The sequence below is a fragment of the Tripterygium wilfordii genome, chromosome 13 (assembly GCF_013401445.1).
Source record: "Tripterygium wilfordii isolate XIE 37 chromosome 13, ASM1340144v1, whole genome shotgun sequence".
Classification (NCBI taxonomy): domain Eukaryota; kingdom Viridiplantae; phylum Streptophyta; class Magnoliopsida; order Celastrales; family Celastraceae; genus Tripterygium; species Tripterygium wilfordii.
In genome coordinates, this window is record NC_052244.1 from 16737623 (window position 1) to 16760213 (window position 22591).

The 22591-nt window shown below is 38.6% G+C and overlaps 6 protein-coding genes across 7 annotated transcripts; 2 read left to right on the forward strand and 4 right to left on the reverse strand.

Annotated features, from left to right (window-relative positions):
• The first annotated feature begins 1111 nt into the window (after positions 1-1111).
• LOC120013803 (nicotianamine synthase-like) lies at positions 1112-2548 on the forward strand. Its single transcript, XM_038865737.1, has one exon. It carries the CDS (start codon positions 1508-1510, stop codon positions 2468-2470), a length of 963 nt encoding a protein of 320 aa, XP_038721665.1. The 5' UTR covers positions 1112-1507; the 3' UTR covers positions 2471-2548.
• Positions 2549-8152: 5604 nt separating this feature from the next.
• LOC120012029 (DELLA protein RGL1-like) lies at positions 8153-10995 on the reverse strand. Its single transcript, XM_038863262.1, has 2 exons — positions 10875-10995; positions 8153-10339 (listed from the first exon to the last, which is right to left on the reverse strand). The coding sequence occupies exon 2, from the start codon at positions 10131-10133 to the stop codon at positions 8691-8693; it is 1443 nt and encodes a 480-aa protein (XP_038719190.1). The 5' UTR covers positions 10134-10339; positions 10875-10995; the 3' UTR covers positions 8153-8690.
• A 1355-nt stretch (positions 10996-12350) lies between these two features.
• Positions 12351-13416, reverse strand: LOC120012684 (DELLA protein RGL1-like). Its single transcript, XM_038864119.1, has 2 exons — positions 13260-13416; positions 12351-13150 (listed from the first exon to the last, which is right to left on the reverse strand). The coding sequence occupies exons 1-2, from the start codon at positions 13414-13416 to the stop codon at positions 12351-12353; spliced, it is 957 nt and encodes a 318-aa protein (XP_038720047.1).
• A 1020-nt stretch (positions 13417-14436) lies between these two features.
• LOC120011949 (DELLA protein GAI1-like) lies at positions 14437-18252 on the reverse strand. Of its 2 annotated transcripts, XM_038863136.1 has the most exons (3): positions 18060-18252; positions 17543-17677; positions 14437-16939 (listed from the first exon to the last, which is right to left on the reverse strand). In XM_038863136.1, the coding sequence occupies exon 3, from the start codon at positions 16762-16764 to the stop codon at positions 15166-15168; it is 1599 nt and encodes a 532-aa protein (XP_038719064.1). In that variant the 5' UTR covers positions 16765-16939; positions 17543-17677; positions 18060-18252; the 3' UTR covers positions 14437-15165. The 2 variants fall into 2 exon arrangements, with proteins under 2 accessions (XP_038719064.1, XP_038719063.1); XM_038863135.1 differs by lacking the exon at positions 17543-17677.
• Positions 18253-18529: 277 nt separating this feature from the next.
• LOC120012106 (ubiquitin-conjugating enzyme E2 32-like) lies at positions 18530-20844 on the forward strand. The gene is made up of 5 exons (XM_038863380.1): positions 18530-18824; positions 19473-19604; positions 19684-19768; positions 19973-20136; positions 20218-20844. The coding sequence occupies exons 1-5, from the start codon at positions 18714-18716 to the stop codon at positions 20644-20646; spliced, it is 921 nt and encodes a 306-aa protein (XP_038719308.1). The 5' UTR covers positions 18530-18713; the 3' UTR covers positions 20647-20844.
• A 392-nt stretch (positions 20845-21236) lies between these two features.
• Positions 21237-22165, reverse strand: LOC120011730 (pectinesterase inhibitor 4-like). The gene has a single exon (XM_038862836.1). The coding sequence runs from the start codon at positions 22106-22108 to the stop codon at positions 21305-21307; it is 804 nt and encodes a 267-aa protein (XP_038718764.1). The 5' UTR covers positions 22109-22165; the 3' UTR covers positions 21237-21304.
• Between the last annotated feature and the right edge of the window lie 426 nt (positions 22166-22591).

A 22591-nucleotide genomic window follows, 5' to 3' on the forward strand; every position in this document is an offset into this window, starting at 1 on the left:
AAGATTTGCGTGTACAATTATGGGCCTGGTCCGAGCCCAATGACCACAGATGGGCCAAATATCGATATCCGTAGATGTAATAATTTGCATGCACAATTTTAAGCCCCGCCGAGTTCACGTCACTATTAGCGATGTCCATAGTGGGCCTAGGTAATGTATGATGGAATGCAGGATAATGGGCCTGGGTGTTAGTACGTGATTACTGAGTGATCAGGCTTGGGCCTAATAGAGATGATCCGATTGGCGATACGGATATCAATAATATCAGTGTTTCTAGGAAAATATTGACAAATTGAAGAGGACTGTAAGAAAATATTTCAAAATAATCCATAAAAATTACTGCTTAATTTGAAAGAATTTGATCAATTAAATGGGATTACGAGACATGCAAAGAAACCATGCAGTTAACTACATTTATCATTAGAGATCCAACGCACAAAATAGGATTAGTATTGATGATACCGAAACTACTCCTAACGAGATGTTGACACGCATCATCCCATTGACCAAAAGGGAATTAACCGAGCAATATAACCTATCAAGAAACATCTCTGTCAACCAAAATGTCACCTAGACAAGACTTCTTGGGAGGGTCGAAGAGTCATACCTTAGTAACTAGGAGACCAAAACACCTCGGAATAGCTCTCACCGTCAAATAAGGAAGAAATAAAGAAAAAATTCACCCCACAAATCTCACCCCAAATCATGATAAATCAATTATTCATGAATCATGTAAAAGGGAACTCCACCTAGGGAAATCAGGGACACAATTTCACTGTTAGCTAAAGAGAGCTCCTAGCACCGAGTAACATCCATAACTTTAGTTTCTATCAAGCATACTTGAGTGTAGAAGCGTACCCCTAGAGCCTAGGTACACCTCAAGAATGCCAAAACTCACATTTTCTCCTACTCAGGACAAAACATCATTTTCTTGATTTCTAGCTCGACCCTTGATACGTCGATAGAATCGAGCAGCCAGAGTACCGAATAATCAAGGAACCGGTCCGATTTTGGACCTCGTCAAGCGTAATAATATAAAAAAATACCGCACTAAAATTGGTTTTTTTAAAATGAACTTCGGTGACGACATCAAATGTCGACATAATATGCTCATAAGCTTTTCACAAGGCAGTCCGGGAGTGCCTCCTTTTCTTATCTATGGTGCTGTGTCTCATCATCCCATTGCTGGCGTGCAAAAGCATTGGCAGACTATGCATCACTTTGCGGCTAAATTACGGAAAATGAGCATATTGGTTTGCTCTTCCTAGGCATTCTACTCAGAGCAAGAGCAAAATGGCCTAATGGATGGAAGAAGAAACCCACCAGACATGAATGCACCAAATGCAGAACCGGTTGTCTGAGTGGTCATGGCTCTAGTGCCTCCTGACTAAGACCACTGCTTCATTGAGTCATTCTGTCACCTCTGCTCTAACTCTCATCTTACTTATAAGTATGAGAGAGTACTCTGCTCTTTACTTATTCAAACCCTCATATCTCTACTATCCTCATGGGTTGCCAAGAGGAGTTGCTTGTGGAAAAAGTCTGTGAAATCTATCACAAAATTTCTAGCTTAGACAATCTCAAACCCTCAATTCATGTCAACAGCCTTTTCACCCAACTTGTGGAAACATGCATCGCCCAATGTCACATTGACATTACAAAGTTGAGTGAGAGAGTGACTGAAGTAAGGTGGAAACTAATAAACCTTTGTGGGGAAGCTGAGGGACACCTAGAGAGTCATTTTTCTGCACTCATATTAGCTGATCACCAGAACCCCATCAAGAACATCAGTCTCTTCCCTTACTATTCCAATTACCTCAAACTCACCCAACTTGAATTTTCACTGCTTAGCAAAAGTTGCACTCGGGTTCCTAACCGGATTGCCTTCGTGGGTTCTGGCCCTCTCCCTCTCACCTCGATCGTCCTGGCCAGAGATCACCTCAAAACTACTTGCTTTCATAACTATGATATTGATTCATCAGCGAATTCTAAGGCCGTCAAATTAGTTTCATCGGATCCTGACTTGTCGAAGAGAATGTTTTTCCACACAGACGATATTATGAATGTATCAAGTGAGTTGAGACAATATGAAGTTGTCTTCTTGGCTGCTCTAGTTGGAATGGACAAGAAAGGGAAGGCTCAAGTAATTACTCACTTGTCTGAGCACATGGCTCCTGGAGCTTCTATTCTGCTGCGAAGTGCACACGGTGCTCGAGCATTCCTATACCCAGTTATCGATCCTAGTGAACTTCTTGGCTTTGAAGTTCTTTCAATCTATCATCCAACAGACGAAGTCATTAATTCAGTGATCGTTGCACGGAAGGTACTAAGGCCTATTCATTCACTGAATCAAGGGGTTGGTTCTACAATATTGCCTGGTAAATGCTCTGATATGCATGACTTCAATCTGTTAAGCCATGGCAACAAGATCGAGGAAGTGACCATTGAGGAGAAGCTGAAGCTGTCCTAAATCCTCTTTTGTACCCCTCTTACAAAGTTCATGTCTGAGTCATGTCCTCACCTGATGATTCCAATCAAGTGTTTTCAATACTTCTGTCCTTTTTTATTCCCCACTGCATAAGAACAGAAGCAATATTTTCCGATGGTTCATCAACTGGCATATGAACAAATTAAATCTAGGTGGAATAGGGATTAAAAAAAAATCTGAAACAAAGATAAGTTATTCAGATCCACATAAACTTGGGACATCAGCATGAAAAAAGTACTGTACCAGCATCCGGCTTATACAGTAGTCTTGAGAAAGTTATGATTGCGCAGTGTATTATCGCCTTATCGGTATTCCAGTTGGGATTTCACCAAGCTTTGCATTCTCCAGTGCATGGGTAGGAATGACATATTCCTTAGATTATATAGCTGATGATGATTTTGTTGTCATCCATTCACTCCATTATGCTTGTTGAAAAATTATCAGAATTACTCTTCTTGCAAGCGACCGCACCACAGCTAAACTTCCCAGGAACACTGCAGACCTTCAAACTTAGTATATTACTATAAATAGGGAAGTCAAGGACATGTCAAACTTAGATTATTCCTATAACTAGGGAAATCCAAGACATGAATATACCAGAAAATGTTCTCAGCTGTCTAAGGATAGTCACACGGTTTCTGACCGACTTCCCATCTTAAATAAAAATATCCTTGAGGACAAAAACTAGAGCGGAATGTTCTACGACCTTTTAAGTTAGCACTTAGCAGACAGGCTTTGTGTAAATGAGAGAAGAAAAATAGTAAATGAGCCCTTGGAATGAGACAAGAAGGACTCAAGCCAACAGTTTGTAGGTTCTTTGTTGCTCTGCACGGACAAGAAAGAGCCGGCCTAATGAGTAATAGCTTACTTGGCTTAGCACACAACACCTAAAGCTTTTCTTCTGTTAAGGAAGAGCACATGGAGATCTAGCATTCCTATACCCGGTAATTGTCCTAGTGACCCACAGGGCTTTGAAGTTTGAAGTTCTTTTAAGTCTGTCATCCCACAAAAGAGGTCAATAATTCAGTGATCAATGCAAGGCTTGTCCATTCACTGAATCATTTACTGGGTTCTACAAAACCCAGACTGATGTAACACCTGATAATTCAAAGTGAGTGTTCTCATTACAAAGGTTTTTCTTTCTGTCTTTCCCGTTCCTCCCGACAGGGAAAAAAACGGCAGTATAGCTTTCTTATAGTTTTTTATCAACTGATGTACACATTCATGCAGAGTTCAAATAAGTGAAACTTCAAAATAAAACAGATTAAACTGATTTATACAACCTCAGGACAACAGCCATGGTACTGCGGATTGGCTTGCCTTGAAATATGAGTGTAGAGAAAATTTGTAGACCCTCAACCCCTCGTGCTGTGTAAATGAATTATTACGCTCCTTAGGACCTGAAATTCCTCTACCCTGTAATCAATTAAAATCTGGGCAAAAAAAGTCAAGTATAAGATTTTTAAAATAACGACTAAGAAAAAGAAAATCAAGTGATAGTGAAAACTTAATTATTTCAACTTACATTGAATGGATTTTCTATGCATAGTTGAAACCATCTTGGTTAGAAGTAAACCGATATTTGCCCAAACAATAAAAAGCATGAACTGGAATATTAATGTCTCAATGAAAAAATGTGACAGAGTGGAGGGAAAAAGACAATGCAATTGAAAAAGTATGTTTTCAGAATCTACTTAAGAAAAACGCGTGAAACGGAAACAATATGGCACTTGCATCCTTAAACCGAAGACTATGTAGACTCATCTGCTACCATTACAACCAGTTCCATCAATGTTTTTCCACAGAAAATTCCAAGGAGAAAATTGAAAAGATAAAAGTAGCTTATACAGGTTCATACAATCTAGCAAAAAATTCCGGCAACATATGATTATCATTTTGGGTGGAACCTCACCATTCTGGAATTTAATAAAAGCATATCAACAACAGCCTACGAAAAGCACTTGTTCAAATAATGTATTTTCAGTTCCTAACTAATAAGCATCAACTTGCTGGCAACAAATCGATGAAGAAATTCAATTAGAGCCTAGAGTTTGTACTGTATGCAACTCCACATTTCAACTTGTCTAGCGAAGGAATCTCCAAACTGAAAGGGAGTGAAGTGGCGTTCCCTTCCACCCAATAATTAGGCATTTTCCATTCATATCAAGTGTACAAGATCTCCAATGAGCGAAATTCTTGACCATCCGATCTGCTTGCAACAAGGAGGATGTGCCAAGATCTTGCTCCTCCATCCCAAAACGGAAGAAGAAAGCCCTCCAAACATCAATCTTCACATGTCGGACTCTCCGTTCTTCTCCCTCAGCCACCACAACATTCTTCGCTCCTTGACTAAAGATTGACTCCAGAGTCATTCTGTTTTTATCATCCCTTTGCATACAGGACTCCAGGCAATCAAAATACGCACTGATGTAGAAAAGATCTTCTATAAAATGGATCACAAAATCTGGTGAATTGAGATTTGACTCAACTTCAATCACCACCATTATACAAGGCTTGATCTTTCTGATTACTCCCATTAAAGAATCCAGGTGACTCGGCTGTCCAATCATAGTCCACAAGAAAAATTCAGAGTAAACCACAATTGTTTCTTCATCATCAAGCTCAAAGCAATCTTTGTCCTCAAGCATGTCTGAAGTCAAACAGCCATAAAAGACAATGATAAGTTTATGGTTTGGGCCAAACTCATTAACCATTTACCTGTGTCTTTCATTTCTTTTGAATCAGTTCCCACGGCAGTTATCTTGAGAAGCTCAAGAGGGCATTCGTGTTGAGTTGCAAGAGTTTGCATCAACATTGTCCATTGTATTCCGTATCTGATGCCAAAATTAATTATGTGTACTTTCTTTGCCTCGGCCACGTTTTCCACAATTGCTTGGATTCCAACAAATTGTTCAACCTGACAGAAGGGAAGTTCTTGGTGAAAAGCTACACCCATAGAGCTGGGACGCTCAACTGCATCAAAAACGTCCTTTGTTGAAAGCTTATTCCCTAAACCTTTTGATTCTCGATCAATCTTCACATGAAGAGCTTCAGAAAAATGACAAACTAATCTTTGAATAGGATTTCCAGTTTTGGAAGAAAAGTAATCACATTGGCTTAGCAATTTGGTGGCACGTTCAAATTCTTTATTGCACACTTTCTCTGCAGAGGCTAGTAGTAAATCGACAAGCTCTATATCTTCTAATTCCTCACTGGAAAGTCCAGAGAAAGAAAGATCAAAAGGATTGCTAAGCAAGGGCGTGACATCAACTTTCTGTGAAGAAGCCTGAATGAATCTTTTACCAGCAATCCGCACAATTTCTTCAGTTGACAGTCTAGTAGTTGGCACCTTCATGCACATTGATTCATTTCTTGGCTCAAGTATTCTCTCTCCATTCAATAGTTTGAGCCCACTACCGTGACTTTCAAGCAGCTCAATTGATGCCAGAGAGAATGGATACATCTCTTGCTTCTTGGGTTCCAAAACATGTTGAACTTCCGTTTGGATCTCACCAAGCTTTGCAATCTCCACCAGGCGTGCTTCCATTGGGCAAGAAAGATCCTTGGTACTTGGATTATCAAGAAGTTCATAGTCCAACAAATCATCTTGATAAAACCCACATTCAGAACGAAGAAAATTAATACTGCCAGACTCTCCCCAGTCTTCAATCTTAGAAGCTTGATCTTGCTTCCATCCATTTCTTCCTTCCACTGTCGTCAAATTTATATCAGAATTACACGAATTATCCGCAGCTCTACCACACCTTAACTCCTTAAAAGGGTACATAAAAGCCATAATCAAAATTACCCTGTAATCTCTTTTATTCTTCTCTTTTCCTTAGTATTTTGACAGCATATATAACTACTTTCTATAAGTTCAAAAATTCAAGTCTTAAATATAAGAGAGCTTTCGACTATCTTGTTCCAGAACACTTCAAGACAAAAAAATTCCTGTAATTAAAATTTAATTTGATAGCTTCTAAAACGTATAAAATAATCAAGCAGATTAACAATGATATTGACAGCTAGACTTCACTATGCAGCCTGCATTGTCCCACAATAATGTTGTTCTAATAAAATGTTTGGATATATTCTTAAATAAGAACAAATAACAGAGATAAGTTTCAGAGACAGAAACACGGCATTGAGAAGTCCACTTCCTATGAAAACTACAAGAGAACGTAATTAGTGAAGTAAATGTCAAGAAGAAAGAGCAAAATATGATTCATACCTTACAATATTCTATTCCCTAGGAGACCAACAGCAGGCAGGTTTTGGGTGGGTATTGCAATTATATCTTTACATTCCTTGTTTCCTTGGTCTTCAGCTATTGAATAGGACAGACCTCAGAAGTCAGAAGAGACCAACTCGACAATCTTTGCCAGTTTCCAGCTTGTCCAGCTTCGTGGGAATGGATAAGAATGAGAAGGCCCAACACATAACTCACCTGGCCGACTAAGGAAAACAAATTTTTTCTCCATTTTGTAATATATTTCCTGTTTTATAGCCTCACACGAAATTATTAAACTAACATTTGGTGCACCAAACAACTGCACAACAAAACGTCATATTATTAACGGGGTAATATATAACTAAACCCTCTGAAACCATTGTGAATTCAGTGAAAATGTGATAGGTTCCACTGATTACAGTTCCCCCAAACCTTCTTATGAATAATTGTCTTTGATTCTCCAGTCTGAGGCAAGGATATATTAATAAAAACATTAACAGCTATGATATGGGCATGTTCAATGTAGCTATAGTGGTGTGGCGGTGAGGATAATCAAGAGAATTTGTATAGGAGAGATTAGTAAGCGAAGAGTAAGACATGGCTTGAAGTGGTAAGAAAGGATATGGATTCAATCTTCCAAATTGCGATTTCAAATGAGTGCAATGTTGAAATAGAACAGGTTAAACTGATTCATACGAACTTAGGATACGAGCCATATTAAAGGGTATTGTCTGGCTATGATTGTAGTAATAGTAGAGCTAATTAATGGATTCTCCACACTTGTGCTCAGTAATTGAATTTTTTACTCTCCTTATGACCTGAAAATCCTATAACCTATAATCAATCAAAATCACGGTAAACAATTTAGCAGAACAATCAAGTACAATACCGGAATCAAGACTCAGAAAATCAATGGATAGTGAAAGGGCACAATCAAAAGTAGCATACAGGTCAGTTACATAGCTTCTCCACCCACACCTATCCCTTTCTCTCTTTCAATTTTATTTCTCAGGATAAATTCAATGACTTGATTCTAGAAATGAGGCAGCTTAGTTAAGTAAATATGTTATCAGAAAAAGGGGTCAATGACTTTGCAAGCAATATATAGGTTGCATATGCTAATACACTTAAACATATATAATTCAAATACTTAAAACTTTCAATAAAGTGAAAACAACTCAAGGGCATTGGAAACTGAAATGGGGTAGGTGAAAGTACTAGAAGAATCCTGCTGAGTAATTGAATTGTCAAAACACATTTGAAAAATATCAACAGAAGTCAAGGACCATATTTTACAGTCTAAGAGCTGAAATCCTGAAGCGATGGAGTCGTGACAACTTGCAACCTCAACAACAGCCAAAATCAGCTCCAACTCATCTTGATTATTGGATTTTCTACACATAGTTGAAACATAGTTTGGTCTGGAGTAACACAGTCTTTGCCCAAACAAAATATGTCAATGATTATAAATTGAGACCGTAGATGGAGAGAAAAGATAATGCAATTGAAATACAATGTTTTCAAAATTTACTAAAAAAACTCAAGAAACAGAGTCATTATAGCACTTGCATTCTTAGAGTCATATGCTACCATTACACATTTCCATCATACTATTTTCACAGAAATACGAAGGCGAAAGTTTTGAAAAGACAAAAGGTTGCTTATACAGGTTCTTTGGATCAACATAAAAATGATAGTCAATATATAATCATTTTGGGCGAAACTCACCATTCTGCAATTTAATAAAAGCACATGAATAACAGTAGTGATGCAATCATGCAACAAAAGACTAGAAAAGGAACGGTGTTTAGTGCACAATTGCTTTTGATCAACCTATCAAAAGCAACTGTACAGCTTATTATCCCGCGTTCAGATTTATTAACAAAAACTTATTGGAAACGATATAGATGAAAAAATCAGCATAGAGCCTAAACTCGGTACTGTATGCAAATCCGTATTTCAACTTGTCTGTCAAAGGAACTTCCAAATTGAAAGCGAATGAAGTTGTGTTCCCTTCCACCCAATAATTAGGGATTTTCCATTCATATCAAGTGTACAAGATTTCTCACGACCAAAATTCTTGACCATCTGATCTGCTTGGAACAAGGAAGACATGCTAAGATATGTCTCCTCCATCCCAAAACGGGAGAAAAAAGCCCTCCAAACATCAATCTTTACATGTCGGACTCTCCGTTCCTCTCCCTCAGACACAATAATATTTTTCATTGCTTGACCAAAGATGGACTCTAGAATAAATCTGTTTATAGCATCCCTTTCCATGCAAGCCTCAAAACAATCAAAATAAGCACCAGCATAGAAAAGATCCTCTATAAAACGGCTCACAAAATCTGGTGAATTGATATTTGACTCAACTTCAATGACCACCATTATACAAGGCTTGATCTTTCTGATGACTCCCATTAAAGAATCCAGGAGACCTGGCTGTCCAATCATGGTCCACAAGAAAAATTCACAGTAGACAGCAGTTGCTTCCTCATCATCAAGCTTAAACTGATCTTTTTTGAGGTCAAGCACATCTGATATTGAAGCAACCATGAAAGAGAAAGGCAAGTTAATGTTTTGGGCAAAACCCACTAACCATTTACCTGAGTCCTCAATTTCCTTTGAAGACGTTCCCACAGCAGTTATCTTGAGAAGCTCAAGGGGGCATTCGTGTCGAGTTGCAAGTGCTTGCATCAAAGCAGTCCATTGCACTCCATACTTAAGGCCGAGATCAATTATGTGGACTTTCTTTGCCTCGGCCACGTTTTCTACAATTGCTTGGATTCCAGCAAATTGTTCAACCTGACAGAATGGAACTTGTTGGCGGTAAGCTACGGCGACAGAGCTAGGACGCATAACCACTTCAAAAATGTCCTTCGTTGAAACCTTATTCCCTGAGCCCATTGACCCTCGATCAATCTTCACATGAAGAGCTTCAGAAAAATGGTAAACTACTCTTTGAACAGGATTTCCAGTTTTGGAAGAAACCCAATCACATTGCCTGAGCAATCTGCCAGCACGTTCAAATTCTCTTTTGCTGACTTTCTCTGCAGAAGCAAGAAGGATATCAACAAGCTCTATATCTTCTATTTCCTCACTGGAAAGTCCAGAGAAAGAAAGATCGAAAGGATAGCCAAGCATGGGCATGACATCAACTTCCTGGGAAGAAGACTGAATAAATCTTTGTCCAGCAATCCGCATGATATCTTCAGTTGACAGTCTAGTAGTTGGCTCCTTCATGGATAATGGTTCTAGTCTTGGCTCATGTATTCTCTCTCCATTCAACCCGCTGCCGTGACTTTTAAGAAGCTCCATTGATGCTAGAGAAAGTGGGTACTTCTTGGGTTCCACATCTTGAACACCAGTTTGGATCTCACCAAGCTTTGCAATCTCCTCCGGGCATCCTTCCATCGGACGAGAAGGGCCATTGAACCTTCGATTATCAAGATGTCCATAGCCTGACAATGATTGAACTTGATGTTTTTGTTGAGGATTACTAAAGGAAATGTATCCGTTCTCCAGTGAATCGTCTTGATGAAACCAACGATCTGAACTAAGAAAATCAATAAATCCAGATTCTCCCGGGGCTTCAACCTTAGAGCCTTGATCTTCTTTCCCTACATTTGTTCCTTCCATAGAATGCATATCAAAACTAGCCAGAAATCTCCTTTATTTTCCTATTATGGTTAGTAATTTGTCCACATATATTGCTGCTTTTCCATAAGTATAACAATTTCAAGTCCTAGATATACAAGAGAACTTTCGGCTATCTTGTTACATAATCCTTCTCGCGACAAAAAATAACTTCCCATAAAACTAAAACTGAATTCGATAGTCTCCAAAACCTAAAATAAAAATAATCAAGCAGAGTAACAATGATATTGACTTTGACAGCCAGACAGCCCCATGCGGCCTACATTTTAACACAATAATCTTATTCTAAAAGAATTTCATTCGGAGATACAATCGTGAATAAGAACAAACAAGCAAAGAATAAGAACAAACAAGCAAAGAATAAGATAACCAAGAAAAGCAGGAGACATCGAAACAATTCATTGAGAAGCCAACTTTAACATAAAAAAATTTCCTAGGAAACTACTAGGGCAATAGATTAGTGAAACGGACGAAAAAGAAGCAGAATATGATTCGTACCTTACACTGCGTTGGAGAACAAGAGCGGATACGTCCATGTCTATTACGTTCTCGGCCAGTCTTGTGACTTGTGGGCGTGGATCGCAACTACAAGGCCCAACTCATAACCGGGATGGATGTGGCTGGAATGATTCCAGTCAATTCCACCCATCACAGTCATTGCATCATCATTTATTACACTTAATTACATTAACAATCAAATGCTATCAACGGCTATGATGAGTGAAATTGATTGGAATCATTCCAGCCCCTCTCATCCCCTCATAACCCATCTGGCTGAATAAGTTAGAGATAAAATAAGATCAACATTATTTACACTCCATAATTTATTATATTATGTACACTTCATTTTAAATAAATCTTATTAAAAAATATAACAGTTATAAGTACACTTCAATTTATGTTTTTTTAAAATTTTATAAATTGTAATCCATAATCTCAACTGTTAGATCTCACCAAGGATTGGAATTAAAGAAAATTAAAAAATAAAATAAGTTCATCTTCTTCGTCAAACCATATAGAGGAATTGGGGATTCATCTTGTTCATCAAACCTAAACTGAACATATTAATCAAAGACGGAAAGTGAGAGGGGGCTGTAATGAGAGAAGAAGTTGATAGGGGTGGTGAAGAAGACGGTGAGGTTAAATGAAAAAGGAAGGGGGAGAGGGAATGGAATGATAGAATGATAGAATGAGGAAGGAGATGGTAGGGTCAAGAGGGAGTGTTTATAGATCTGTGTTGTTAGGGTGTACTTAATAAACGATGGGGTACAAATAAGATTTATCTAAAATAAAATAAACTTTCACTTTTTCTATCTATTTATCATTTCCTATTATGTTTTTCTGTTTTATATAACTAGAAATGGAATAATTAAATTAGCAAAAAGTGTCCCTCCCGAAGTGAAAAAAAGAAAACAGAGAGATATATATCGTTGGATTATTATGTTGAATATTACATATTTATTATTTGTAAAAGACACCATGGTATTTTCCCCAACAAAGAGAGGACATAGTGGGTTTAAAAGTGGTCGATGATCATAACACAGAATGGATAGAAAAGGTGTGAAAACAAAGACATGGTAGAATCATCACTCCGCTTCATTAACCTTTTTGGAGGAGTAGTAAGCGAACAGTTGAAAAGATGCAAACTAGCCCTCACAATCTAAACAACAATGATAACCATCATTTTGCATGAAACTTCTGCAATTTACCAAGTCTAAATCACATCGATAACACTAGTTTTGAAACATAAGACTCGGACGGAGAGCGTGGTGTCTTCAGGGTGCAGACTCCTCAAGAACAGTTCCCAACCTGAACAATAAGAAATAACTTTTGCCAAATGTGAGATGCTGAGCATCTATCAAAGGAAGTTCCAAACTGAGAGCGAATGAAGTGGTGTTCCCTTCCACCCAATAATTAGAGATTTTCCATTCATATCAGGTGTACAAGAATCTCCACAAGCAAACTTCTTGACCATCAGATATGCTTGGGACAAGGAAGAATTGCTAAGATCCTTCTCCTCCAAACATCGATCTTTACATGTCGAAGTTTCCGTTCCTCTCCCTCAGCTACCACAGCACTCTTGATTCCTTGACTCATGAGGGATTCTGTAAACAACCTGTTTTGATCTTCCTTTTCCATGCAGATATCAAGGCAATCAAAATATGCACTGTAATAGAAAAGAGCCTCAATAAAACGACTCAGGTTTGATTCAACTTCAATGATCACCATTATACATGGATTGAATTTTCTGATCACTTTCATCACAGAATCCAGTTGATTAGGTTGTGGAATCATAGTCCACATGAAAAACTCAGAGTAGACAGCAACTGTTTCTTCTGCATCAATCTCAAACTGATCTTCTCTGAGGTCAAACACGTCCGACATTGTAACCTTCATAAAAGAGAATGGTAAGTTCATGGTTTCAGCAAAACTCATTAACCATTTACGTGCGCCTTCCATCTGTCTTGAACCAGCCCCGACTGCAGTTATCTTGAGACTCTCAAGTGGGCATTCATTTCGAGATGCAAGGGCTTGCATCAAAATCGTCCATTGCACTCCGCATTTGATGCCAAGATCAATTATGTGAACCCTCTTTGCCCTAGCCACCTTTTCTACAATGGCTTGGATTCCAGCAAATTGTTCAACCTGACCGAAGGGAACGTTTTTGAAGTAAGCTACAGCTGCAGAGGTAGGAGTCATCAACAACTCATGAGCGTCAAACAGAATCTTTTTCCCTGAGCCCTTTGATTCTCGATCACTCTTCTCACGAAGAGCTTCGGAAAAATAATAAACTACCCTTTGAACGTGATATCCAGTGCTGGAAGACAAACGATCACATTGGCTAAGCAGTTTGCTGGCACGCTCGTATTCTTGATTGCTCACTCTCTGCAGAAGCTAGAAGCATATCAGCAAGCTGTATATCTTCTATTTCCCCACTTGAAAGTCCAGATAGAGAAAGATCGAAGGGATTGCTAAGTATGGGCATAATATTAATTGTCTGGGGAGAAGACTGAATGAACCTTTTTCCAGCAACTCTCATGATTTCTTCAGTTGACAGTCTTAGTGGTTGGCTCCTTCACACATATTGATTCACTTGTTGGCTCAATTATTTTCTCTCTATTTAGTCGTTTGAACCCATTATGAAAACTCCTGAGCAGCTCAACTGATGTTGTAGTATGTGGATGATTCTCTTCATTGTTGTGTTCACCGATATCAAGAAGCCCGTTGTCTGAAAATGATTGGAGTTGACGATCTTGCTGCAGATCATCACAGAAAATTAATCCTTCGATCAAATCATCTAGATGAAAACCATACTCAAAACCAAGGAAGTCAATATCCCCAGGTTCTCCCCTGTCTTCAACTCCAAAAACTTCATCTTGCTTTCTTTCATTCACTCCTTTCATACGCTTATCTAATCGTTATCAGAATTACAATTTATCAGGAATCGCACCACAGCAGAACTCCTTAAAAGGAACTATGGCATCGGTAGCATCAGACCTGGAAAACGGCTTGGAATCTCTTTTGCTTTGTTTCTATTCAGCAGACATTGCTAGAAAAATATTCCCCTGAAGACCAAACAATTCCATTAAAATTTAAAACTAAAATAAGCAAGCACGGTAATAACGATGTTGATGCCTTGAGGTTACAGGCGGCCTGCAGCATTCAACTATAGTTATTATATATATCAAAAGGAAAGCGAAATGGGAATAGAAGACAAACATTGAATGCATGTTCCGTCGTTTACATTGTCTTAAATCAATGTCATCAAGATGATTGAAGAATTTATCTTTGATGAGAAACTGCCCTAAAATCTTCTCTTTCCCTCTCTCACAATAATACATGTGAAAATTTTCTTTTCCCTACCTATAGAACCTTTTCTCACATTACTAACTCATGTCACTTGATGACTTGAACCGAGTGTTCTCCTAATAAAGGTCTTTCCTTTTATCTTTTTCCTTTCCTTTGTATAGAAAGGAAAAAAAAGACTACTTTGTCTGGCAATCAACCAATGCATGGATTCATTGAATCCCTTTAAGATTGTGATCCAAAATCAAACAAGTAAAAGAGAGAATTTTGTGTGCCACTACTTGGCTTATTAGTTCTCTTCTTGCACAAGCTTATTTAAAAAGAGTCATAATCGATAATCAGCAAGTTTTACACAATCTCCTTGGGAACGATTTTTACTTATCATTATTACTATTGTGCGATTCGTAGGCTTTCGACTTTTACATAAACAAGGTCTCACTGAACTCTGCAATATCCTCCATGCATGCCTCAAGTGGGGGAGAAAAGACATCAATCCTTGGATTGTCAAGAAGTCCATAACCCAAAATTGACTGCAGTTGGTGTTCTTGTTGCTGGTACTTTGAGAAAATAAATCCATCATCTTCATAAAACCCATAATCAGAACCAAGGGATCAGTTATTCAAGCCTGTCCCCAGAATTTCACTCTATGAACTTGATCTTGTTTCCATCGATTCACTCCTTCTACACTCATCAAAGAATTATAAGAATGAGTCCACTTACCAGAAAATCCACCGCAGCCCTCAAAAGGGTACAATGCAGTGGCCATATCAAACTTGGAGACTAGCTCAGAAGTCAGAAACTACTGTATTCCCCTCTTGTGCTTAGTTTCTAGTTAGCATAAACAAGTACCTATCAATATCATTGGTTTCTATATAAGGAGAGAAATCCTGGGCGTAAATATATATATCCTAATCTGACCAATAACAAATAACTTCTTGGCAACTGTCAGATGCTGAAAGCGATTCTGATTTCTGAGCATTTATCAAAGGAACTTCCAAACTGAAACCGAATGAATTGGTGTTCCCTTCCACCCAATAATTAGGGATTTTCCATTCCTATCAAGTGTACAAGAATTACCACAAGCAAAATTCTTGACCATCAGATATGCTTGGTACAAGGAAGACATGCTAAGCTCCTTCTCCTCCATCCCAAAACGGGATAAGAAAGCCCTCCAAACATCAATCGTTACATGTCGAACTTTCCGTTCCTCTCCCTCAGCTACCACAACACTCTTGATTCCTTGATTCATGAGGGATTCTGTGAACAACCTGTTTTGAACTTCCTTCTCCATACAGACATCGAGGCAATCAAAATATGCACTGTAATAGAAAAGAGCCTCAATAAAACGGCTCAGGTAATAAGGTGAATTGAGATTTGACTCAACTTCAACGATCACCATTATACATGGATTGAATTTTCTTATCACGTTCATTACAGAATCCAGGCGATCAGGCTGTGGAATCATAGTCCACAAGAAAAACTCAGAGTAGATAGCAATTGTTTCTTCTGCATCAATCTCAAACTGATCTTCTTTGAGGTCAAAAGCTGACATTGTAACTTCCATAAAAGAGAATGGTAAGTTCATGGTTTCAGCAAAACTCATTAACCATTTACCTGCAATTTCCATTTGTCTTGAACAAGCCCAAGACCCGACTGCAGTTATTTTGAGACTCTCAAGCGGGCATTCACTTCGAGATGCAAGGGCTTGCATCAAAAGTGTCCATTGCACTCCACATTTGATGCCAAAATCAATTATGTGAACCCTCTTTGCCCTAGCCATGTTTTCTACAATGGCTTGGACTCCAGCAAATTGTTCAACCTGACAGAAGGGAACGTGTTTGAAGTTAGCTATAATTGCAGAGTTAGGAGCACTCATCACCACCTTAGGAATGTCAAATGGAAGGTTTTTCCTCGAGCCCTTTGATTCTCGATCACTCTTCTCACGAAGAGCTTTGGAAAAATAATAAACTACCCTTTGAACGGGATTTCCGGTGCTGGAAGATAAACGATCACATTGGCTAAGAAGTTTACTGGCATGCTCGTATTCTTGATTGCTCACTTTCTCTGCAGAAGCTAGAAGCATATCAGCAAGCTCTATATCTTCTATTTCCTCACTTGAAAGTCCAGATAGAGAAAGATCCAAAGGTTTGCTAAGTATGGGCATAATATCAACTGTCTGGGAAGAAGACTGAATGAACCTTGTTCCAGCAACTCTCATGATTTCTTCAGTTGACAGTCTAGTGGTTGGCTCCTTCACGCATATTGATTCACTTGTTGGCTCAATTATTTTCTCTCCATTTATTCGTTTGAACCCACTACGAAACCTCCTGAACAGCTCAACTGATGTTGTAGTATGTGGATGATTCTCTTCATTGTTGTGTTCACCAATATCAAGTAGCAAGTCATCTGAAAATGATTGAAGTTGACAATCTTGTTGCAGATCTTCATAGAAAATTAATCCTTTCATCAAATCATCTAGATGAAAACCATACTCAGGACCAGGGGAGTCGATATCCCCAGGTTCTCCCCCGTCTTCAACTCCAAAAACTTCATCTTGTTTTCTTTCATTCACTCCTTCCATATGCTTATCTAATCGTTATCAGAATTACAATTTATCAGGAACCCCACCCCAGCAGAACTCCTTATAAGGAAACATGGCATCGGCAGCATCAGACCTGGAAAACGGCTTGGAATCTCTTTTGTTAATCTCTTTTGCTTTGTTTCTATTCAGCAGACATTGCTAGAAAAATATTCCCCTGAAGACCAAACAATTCCATTAAAATTTATACCTAAAATAAACAACCACAGTAATAATGATATTGATGCCTTGAGGTTAAAAGGCAGCCTGCATCACCTGATAATTATTATTTATTATATATCAAAAGGAAAGCAAAATGTGAATCGAATCCTAAAATGCTGTCATTAATCAGGAGAGTAATAGCAGACAAATATTGAATGCATGTTCCTCTCTTTCCCTCTCTCACAATAATACATGTGAAAATTTTCTTTTCCCTTCCTATAGAACCTTTTATCACATGTCTGATGTCACTTGATGACTTGAACTGAGTGTTCTCATAATAAAGGTCTTTCCTTTTATCTTTTTTACTTTCCTTTGTACAGAAAGAACAAAAAACTACTTTGTCATGGCAATCAACCAATGCTTGGATTCATTGAATCCCTTTAAAATTGAGATCCAAAACTAAACACGTTACAATAATCCACACGAACTTAGGTGTGCCATTACTTGGGCTTATTAGTTCTCTTATTGCACAAGTTTCCTTCTTGCACAAGCTTATTTAGAAATAGTCATAATTCATAATTAGCAAGTTTTACCCAATCTCTGTGGGAACGATCTTTACTTACCATTATTACTATTGTGTGATTCGTACGCTTGCGAATTTTACACAACAAGGTCTCACTGAACTCTGCAACCTCCTCCATGTTCAGACACTTCTGTGTCTTGTGCTCAGTTTCTAGTTAGCATATATAGGTACCTATCAATATCATTGATTTCCATATAAGAAGAGCAATCCTGAGTGTAAATATATACAAATAATCCTTTTCTAATAAAAACAATTCCCATTAATTAAATCTATTCTAGCATATTCTTGACGCAAAAACAATCAAAACAAAGGGACAATTGAATTTGATAGGTAGATGATAATAACTAGGTGGCCTGCTTTGAATCACATAAGTCTTATTACATACGAACGCTGCTTGGATATATTACAATCATGGATAAGAGAGAAATACAGGCAGGCAAATTATTGAAAGATTGTAACAATGCATTGAAAGACATGCTTCACATACAGAGATTTCCCTTTGAAAACTACAACAAGCATGAAATCAGTGAATTGCGTGAGAAGAAAATGATACCTAGCTGTCATTCCTTGTGAGATCAATTGTCGACAGGCTTCGACGAACCCATGAATTTTCTTTTACCCTTGTTATTTAGTGTAGTGGCTGATTCCTCCATGGCCTGATTTTGCTTGAGAAACACATACGGCAGTAGAACAGAGACGAACAAAAAGGCGCAAACAAGCTGAATAGATCCTATCATGCTCTTCCTCAAGCCATCAAAGCTCTCATTCTTGTCATATTGGGTTTCATGTTCAATACTTTAAACCACCTAGTTTCAGGCCCAACTTAAAGCCCAATCTAGAAGAGATTTGGGGAACTTATGGCCCATGCCCAATTTAAATAAAAAAATAAAAAAGCTCAGCCAATAGAAATAAGAAGCAGAGACACGTCATGCACCAGTGCACCACAATATCTACACGTCAGCACCGTGGCATCACCTGACAATATTTGAATTTTGAAGTCGTCGTCTCCTCCTAAACACATTTATTTCGGGTCGCATTTTATATCATTTGCATCTCTTTCCGCATGGCTATAAGACGAAGGATCGGAACCTCTCGAATCGATAAGCTCGTAGACACATAGAAATAAGTATAAACTTTGAAGCTGGTAGGCTGATCGGACGGTGGTTGGTGGCGGTGTGAGGTGGATCTCAGATCAGGCTTGTCATCAATGGCGGAGGATAAGTACAATCTGAAGAATCCGGCGGTGAAGAGGATCCTACAAGAGGTTAAGGAGATGCAGTCTGATCCTTCCGATGATTTCATGAGCCTCCCTCTCGAGGTTCGTCTTTTGCATACCCTAATTTAGATTTTTGTACAAAATCGTATGTATTCGTCTGCCAGCTTCGAATATTCCATTGAAAGTGTGATATCACTGCAAGATACGTGCTTTCACAGTTTCTCATATATTTGTGCGGTAGATTTGCTGCCTTGAAGTTGTATCCATATATGATTAGGGAAACCTCAGGGGCAGATTGTTCCTTTCATAAACAGAATTTGGAATGTATGGAATGTTGTCACCTTCTGGCTCAAATTAATTGCAATTCGAGGATTTAAAGTTGTTCGAAGAACACCTTCATTAGTGATTCACGATCAGTGTGTGTTTTTGTGTAGAGTACATACATATTAAAACTTTGTGTCATAGTCAATAATTATTTGACATGTACATAGTGAGCTGGTCTTATCTTGAATTTTATTTGATCATTTGTGGCGTTCTAGAATCAATATTAGATGAACTGAGTCGGAGATCTTAAATTCATGTAATTTTCCATTACATGTGGTCCATAACTTAGAATAATTTACTTGAACTAGTTTCTTATGATGGTTCTACTTCAGTGTGTGCAATTTCATATTATTGAATTAGTCTCTTGTGTAGCTTATAATCCAGGCTACTGTGTTTACTATTAAGCATTTGTTTTTTTGTCTTCAGGAGAATATATTCGAGTGGCAATTTTCTGTAAGGGGTGCTTCTGGTACGGAATTCGAGGGTGGGATTTATCATGGAAGGATCCAGTTGCCTTCAGAATATCCATTTAAGCCTCCTTCATTCATGTTGTTGACTGTAAGATTCTCTTTATTCTAGAAAGTTTCAGGCGTTCTCAATTGATTATGTACTCACAAGTTTCCTGCTCTTCTTTCAGCCAAATGGCCGTTTCGAAACGAACTTTAAGATATGCTTAAGCATATCAAATCACCACCCTGAGCACTGGCAGCCTTCATGGAGTGGTACGTTTAGTTAATCTCGAAACACTAGTCACTACAGTGGGGTTTGAATTGTGTCTTAGATGGAGATATTGTTGAGTATCCCGATCCTTCTGCCCTTTTTCTTTTATTTGCTTCCACAGCATTCATTTCCTATTTTCTTGGGTGGAAATTAACTAGCCTATTCTCAAATCTGAGATACTGACTGATCTTATCCATTGTTGGCAGTGCGGACTGCTCTGGTTGCACTCATTGCATTCATGCCTACCAACCCAAATGGTGCATTGGGCTCACTAGACTATTCACCAGAAGAGAGGCGTGCCCTGGCCATCAAATCTCGTGAAGCAGCTCCCAGATATGGGACTCCAGAACGCCAGAAGCTCATCGATGAGGTAAGCTTGTATTAGAATTTTCTTGTCTGTCCTATATGACATTTCATAGGCATTCTGCTGATGAACATTGGGGTTGTCTAGATCCATGAGTATATGCTAAGCAAAGCTCCCCCTGTTCCTCCACTCAGCACTTCAAAGGATGCTGAAGAGCAATCTGTCGATAGAGAACATGAAGTCCAGGACAGTTCTGAAGATGGTGCCGCCATAGCTGCTACTGGGGAAATACTTCCAGATCAGTCTGTAGCTGATAGGATTATCGAAGAAAACCAGGACCTTCCTGTGAACGCCATTGCCAGTCCTGCAGCAGTGAGAGCATCTGGAGAAGTTCCTACCAGAGGATCCGCCAGTGAGCCAGTGCAAAGGCCAGAGGTGAGGGTTCAACGATTGGCTGACGATCGTTTGTTTACTTGGTCTGCCGTTGGACTTACCATTGCAATTGTGGTCCTCTTGTTGAAAAAGTTCGTGAAAACTAGCGGACACGGTGCTGTATTCATGGATGAAGGGTTGTAGGTATTATACAGACTTTTCCATTGTAATGCCATGCAGTACAGTCTGGGGAAGGGAAAAATTATCATAGGTCTTCCTCATAATTGACCAACTTGTAATTTAAGGTAATTGTTTGTGGTTAATAGTATATAGAACAACTGAATTGAATTGGTTAATGCAATCGTACTTTAATAACCTGTCAATTGATGTTCATGTTTTGATGTAATTGTATGAAGCCTGTATCTAAAATCGTCTTCAATTCCATATAATAGTGTAATTTAAATATGATCCTCGTTTGGCTTTTCAGACCATACTTTTTCAATGTTAGGGGTAAATTCTGGCAACAAAAAATGGTTGGCTAGGTTTTAACACCCATCCTGGCGTCATTTGGCATTATTTCTAATCAGCGGCCTATGTGGTTTATAGGTATTGTATGTGACTCGTGACTCGTGACTCGTGGGTTTACCATTCAAATGGAGTTTGATGGACTATACTTTCGGTTAATGATTTCTGTTCTATAAATTTCCTTGTGACCTCCTGCATTTGTGAGTAGTTATCACTCAATTGTGTTGTGCCAACTTATAATCAGAAAACTCCCTTTCTTGAGAGGTTGATGATCAAATATACACTCCTGAAACCAAAAATCAAAAGGACAAAAAAAAATACAAAAGCTCGTCTTCACTTAGACTAAGGAAGCAATGGCAAGGGTGTTGCTAGCCATTTTACTAAGCAAGCTATCAATTTCCGCTACTGGAGATTTCAAACCTTCAAACCCGTCATCACAAGTTGTGTAATCTGTCAATGCAGCACTAAGCATGCTATTAATGGTGCCAATATCGCGTGCTGGGATCGCATCCAAAGCACTCTGGTAATTATCCAGAGCATCATCATAGTTATCCTTACAGTCTTTAATCATAGCTACAACCTTAGCAGGGGTAGTGGGTGCAGCCAGAAGCTTTTCAGCCTTAGCAATGGCTAACTTGGTGTGTTCAGAGGCTGCCTTTATGACCAATTCAAGCACAGCAACGGCATCAGCAGTCGCCTCCTTCGCGCCAGATAGCAATTGTGTTATGGAGGACACACAGAGAGATGAGTAATCTGTGGATGCACAGAGTTTCTTTATGAGAGGATTTACATTTGCTGAGAAGCCATCAGTTGGGTTTCCTTTTAGCATTCCTAGTAAAGGAAATCGAGGCATAGCCTCCAGCGGAGGCTGCTCTGGAGCGGTTGATGGGGGCGAGCCATTGCTTTTCTGATGTTCTGGCTCTGATACTGAATCTTTGTTCTTTGTTGAGAATTGAGAATCTGTCGTTGGAGCTGAAGCTGCAGTCTTTCTTGGCTGAACCTGAGAGGATGAAACAGGCTGCGATGGCTGAGAAGGAGTACTTTCAGATTTCCGAGGCACGCAAATGGCGTGGACGGAAATGAAGAGTGAGAGAATGAAGCATGAGAAGACGAACAGTTGCTGATTGTTCTTGGTCTCCATTGTTTTCTTCTTGAGGAAATGGGAAATGGGAAGGTGAAAAGAAAAGAAGATTTGTTATTGGGGAGAGGCTAGAGGTCTTGTTTAGTTCATTGTTGCTAAATAAAGAAGGTAGTTGTTTATGAATATAGGATGACCAAGAGAAATTGTTGGTTTGTGTATTCAGCATCTCATGAGGAAAGGCTAGCCATTGCTTATTTGTTGTTTTGGCATTGTATTTGTGGAGGATGGTTATGGTCTTAATTTCTTCTCCACTTCAAGGTCTACTCACACTTAGGCTACATTAGTTCCAATAATTCCAAATATTTTAGCTTATCAAAAAAAAATCCAAATATTTTTGTGAGTAAATTGAGGAGAGAGCAAGTTAAGATAATTCTAGACACATGTGACCCTAAATCTACATTAAGTTGCAATAATTCCAAAAAATAACATTAAATTATCTTAACCTTATCTCATATATTCATAAGATGTCATCTACACACACAC

Excerpts from the sequence above, each read along its gene's own strand:
- LOC120011949 (XM_038863135.1), bottom strand. The coding sequence starts at position 16,764 with ATGGAAGGAGTGAATGAAAGAAAACAAGATGAAGTTTTTGGAGTTGAA.
- LOC120013803 (XM_038865737.1), top strand. The coding sequence starts at position 1,508 with ATGGGTTGCCAAGAGGAGTTGCTTGTGGAAAAAGTCTGTGAAATCTAT.
- LOC120012106 (XM_038863380.1), top strand. The coding sequence starts at position 18,714 with ATGGCGGAGGATAAGTACAATCTGAAGAATCCGGCGGTGAAGAGGATC. Across the intron at positions 18,825-19,472 it reads TCATGAGCCTCCCTCTCGAG|GAGAATATATTCGAGTGGCA; the intron begins GTTCGTCTTTTG and ends TTTTGTCTTCAG. Across the intron at positions 20,137-20,217 it reads GCCAGAAGCTCATCGATGAG|ATCCATGAGTATATGCTAAG; the intron begins GTAAGCTTGTAT and ends GGGGTTGTCTAG.
- LOC120012684 (XM_038864119.1), bottom strand. The coding sequence starts at position 13,416 with ATGAGAGTTGCTGGAAAAAGGTTCATTCAGTCTTCTCCCCAGACAATT. Across the intron at positions 13,151-13,259 it reads GCTTCTAGCTTCTGCAGAGA|CTCTTCGTGAGAAGAGTGAT; the intron begins GTGAGCAATCAA and ends ATTTTTCCGAAG.
- LOC120011730 (XM_038862836.1), bottom strand. The coding sequence starts at position 22,108 with ATGGAGACCAAGAACAATCAGCAACTGTTCGTCTTCTCATGCTTCATT.
- LOC120012029 (XM_038863262.1), bottom strand. The coding sequence starts at position 10,133 with ATGGAAGGATGCCCGGAGGAGATTGCAAAGCTTGGTGAGATCCAAACT.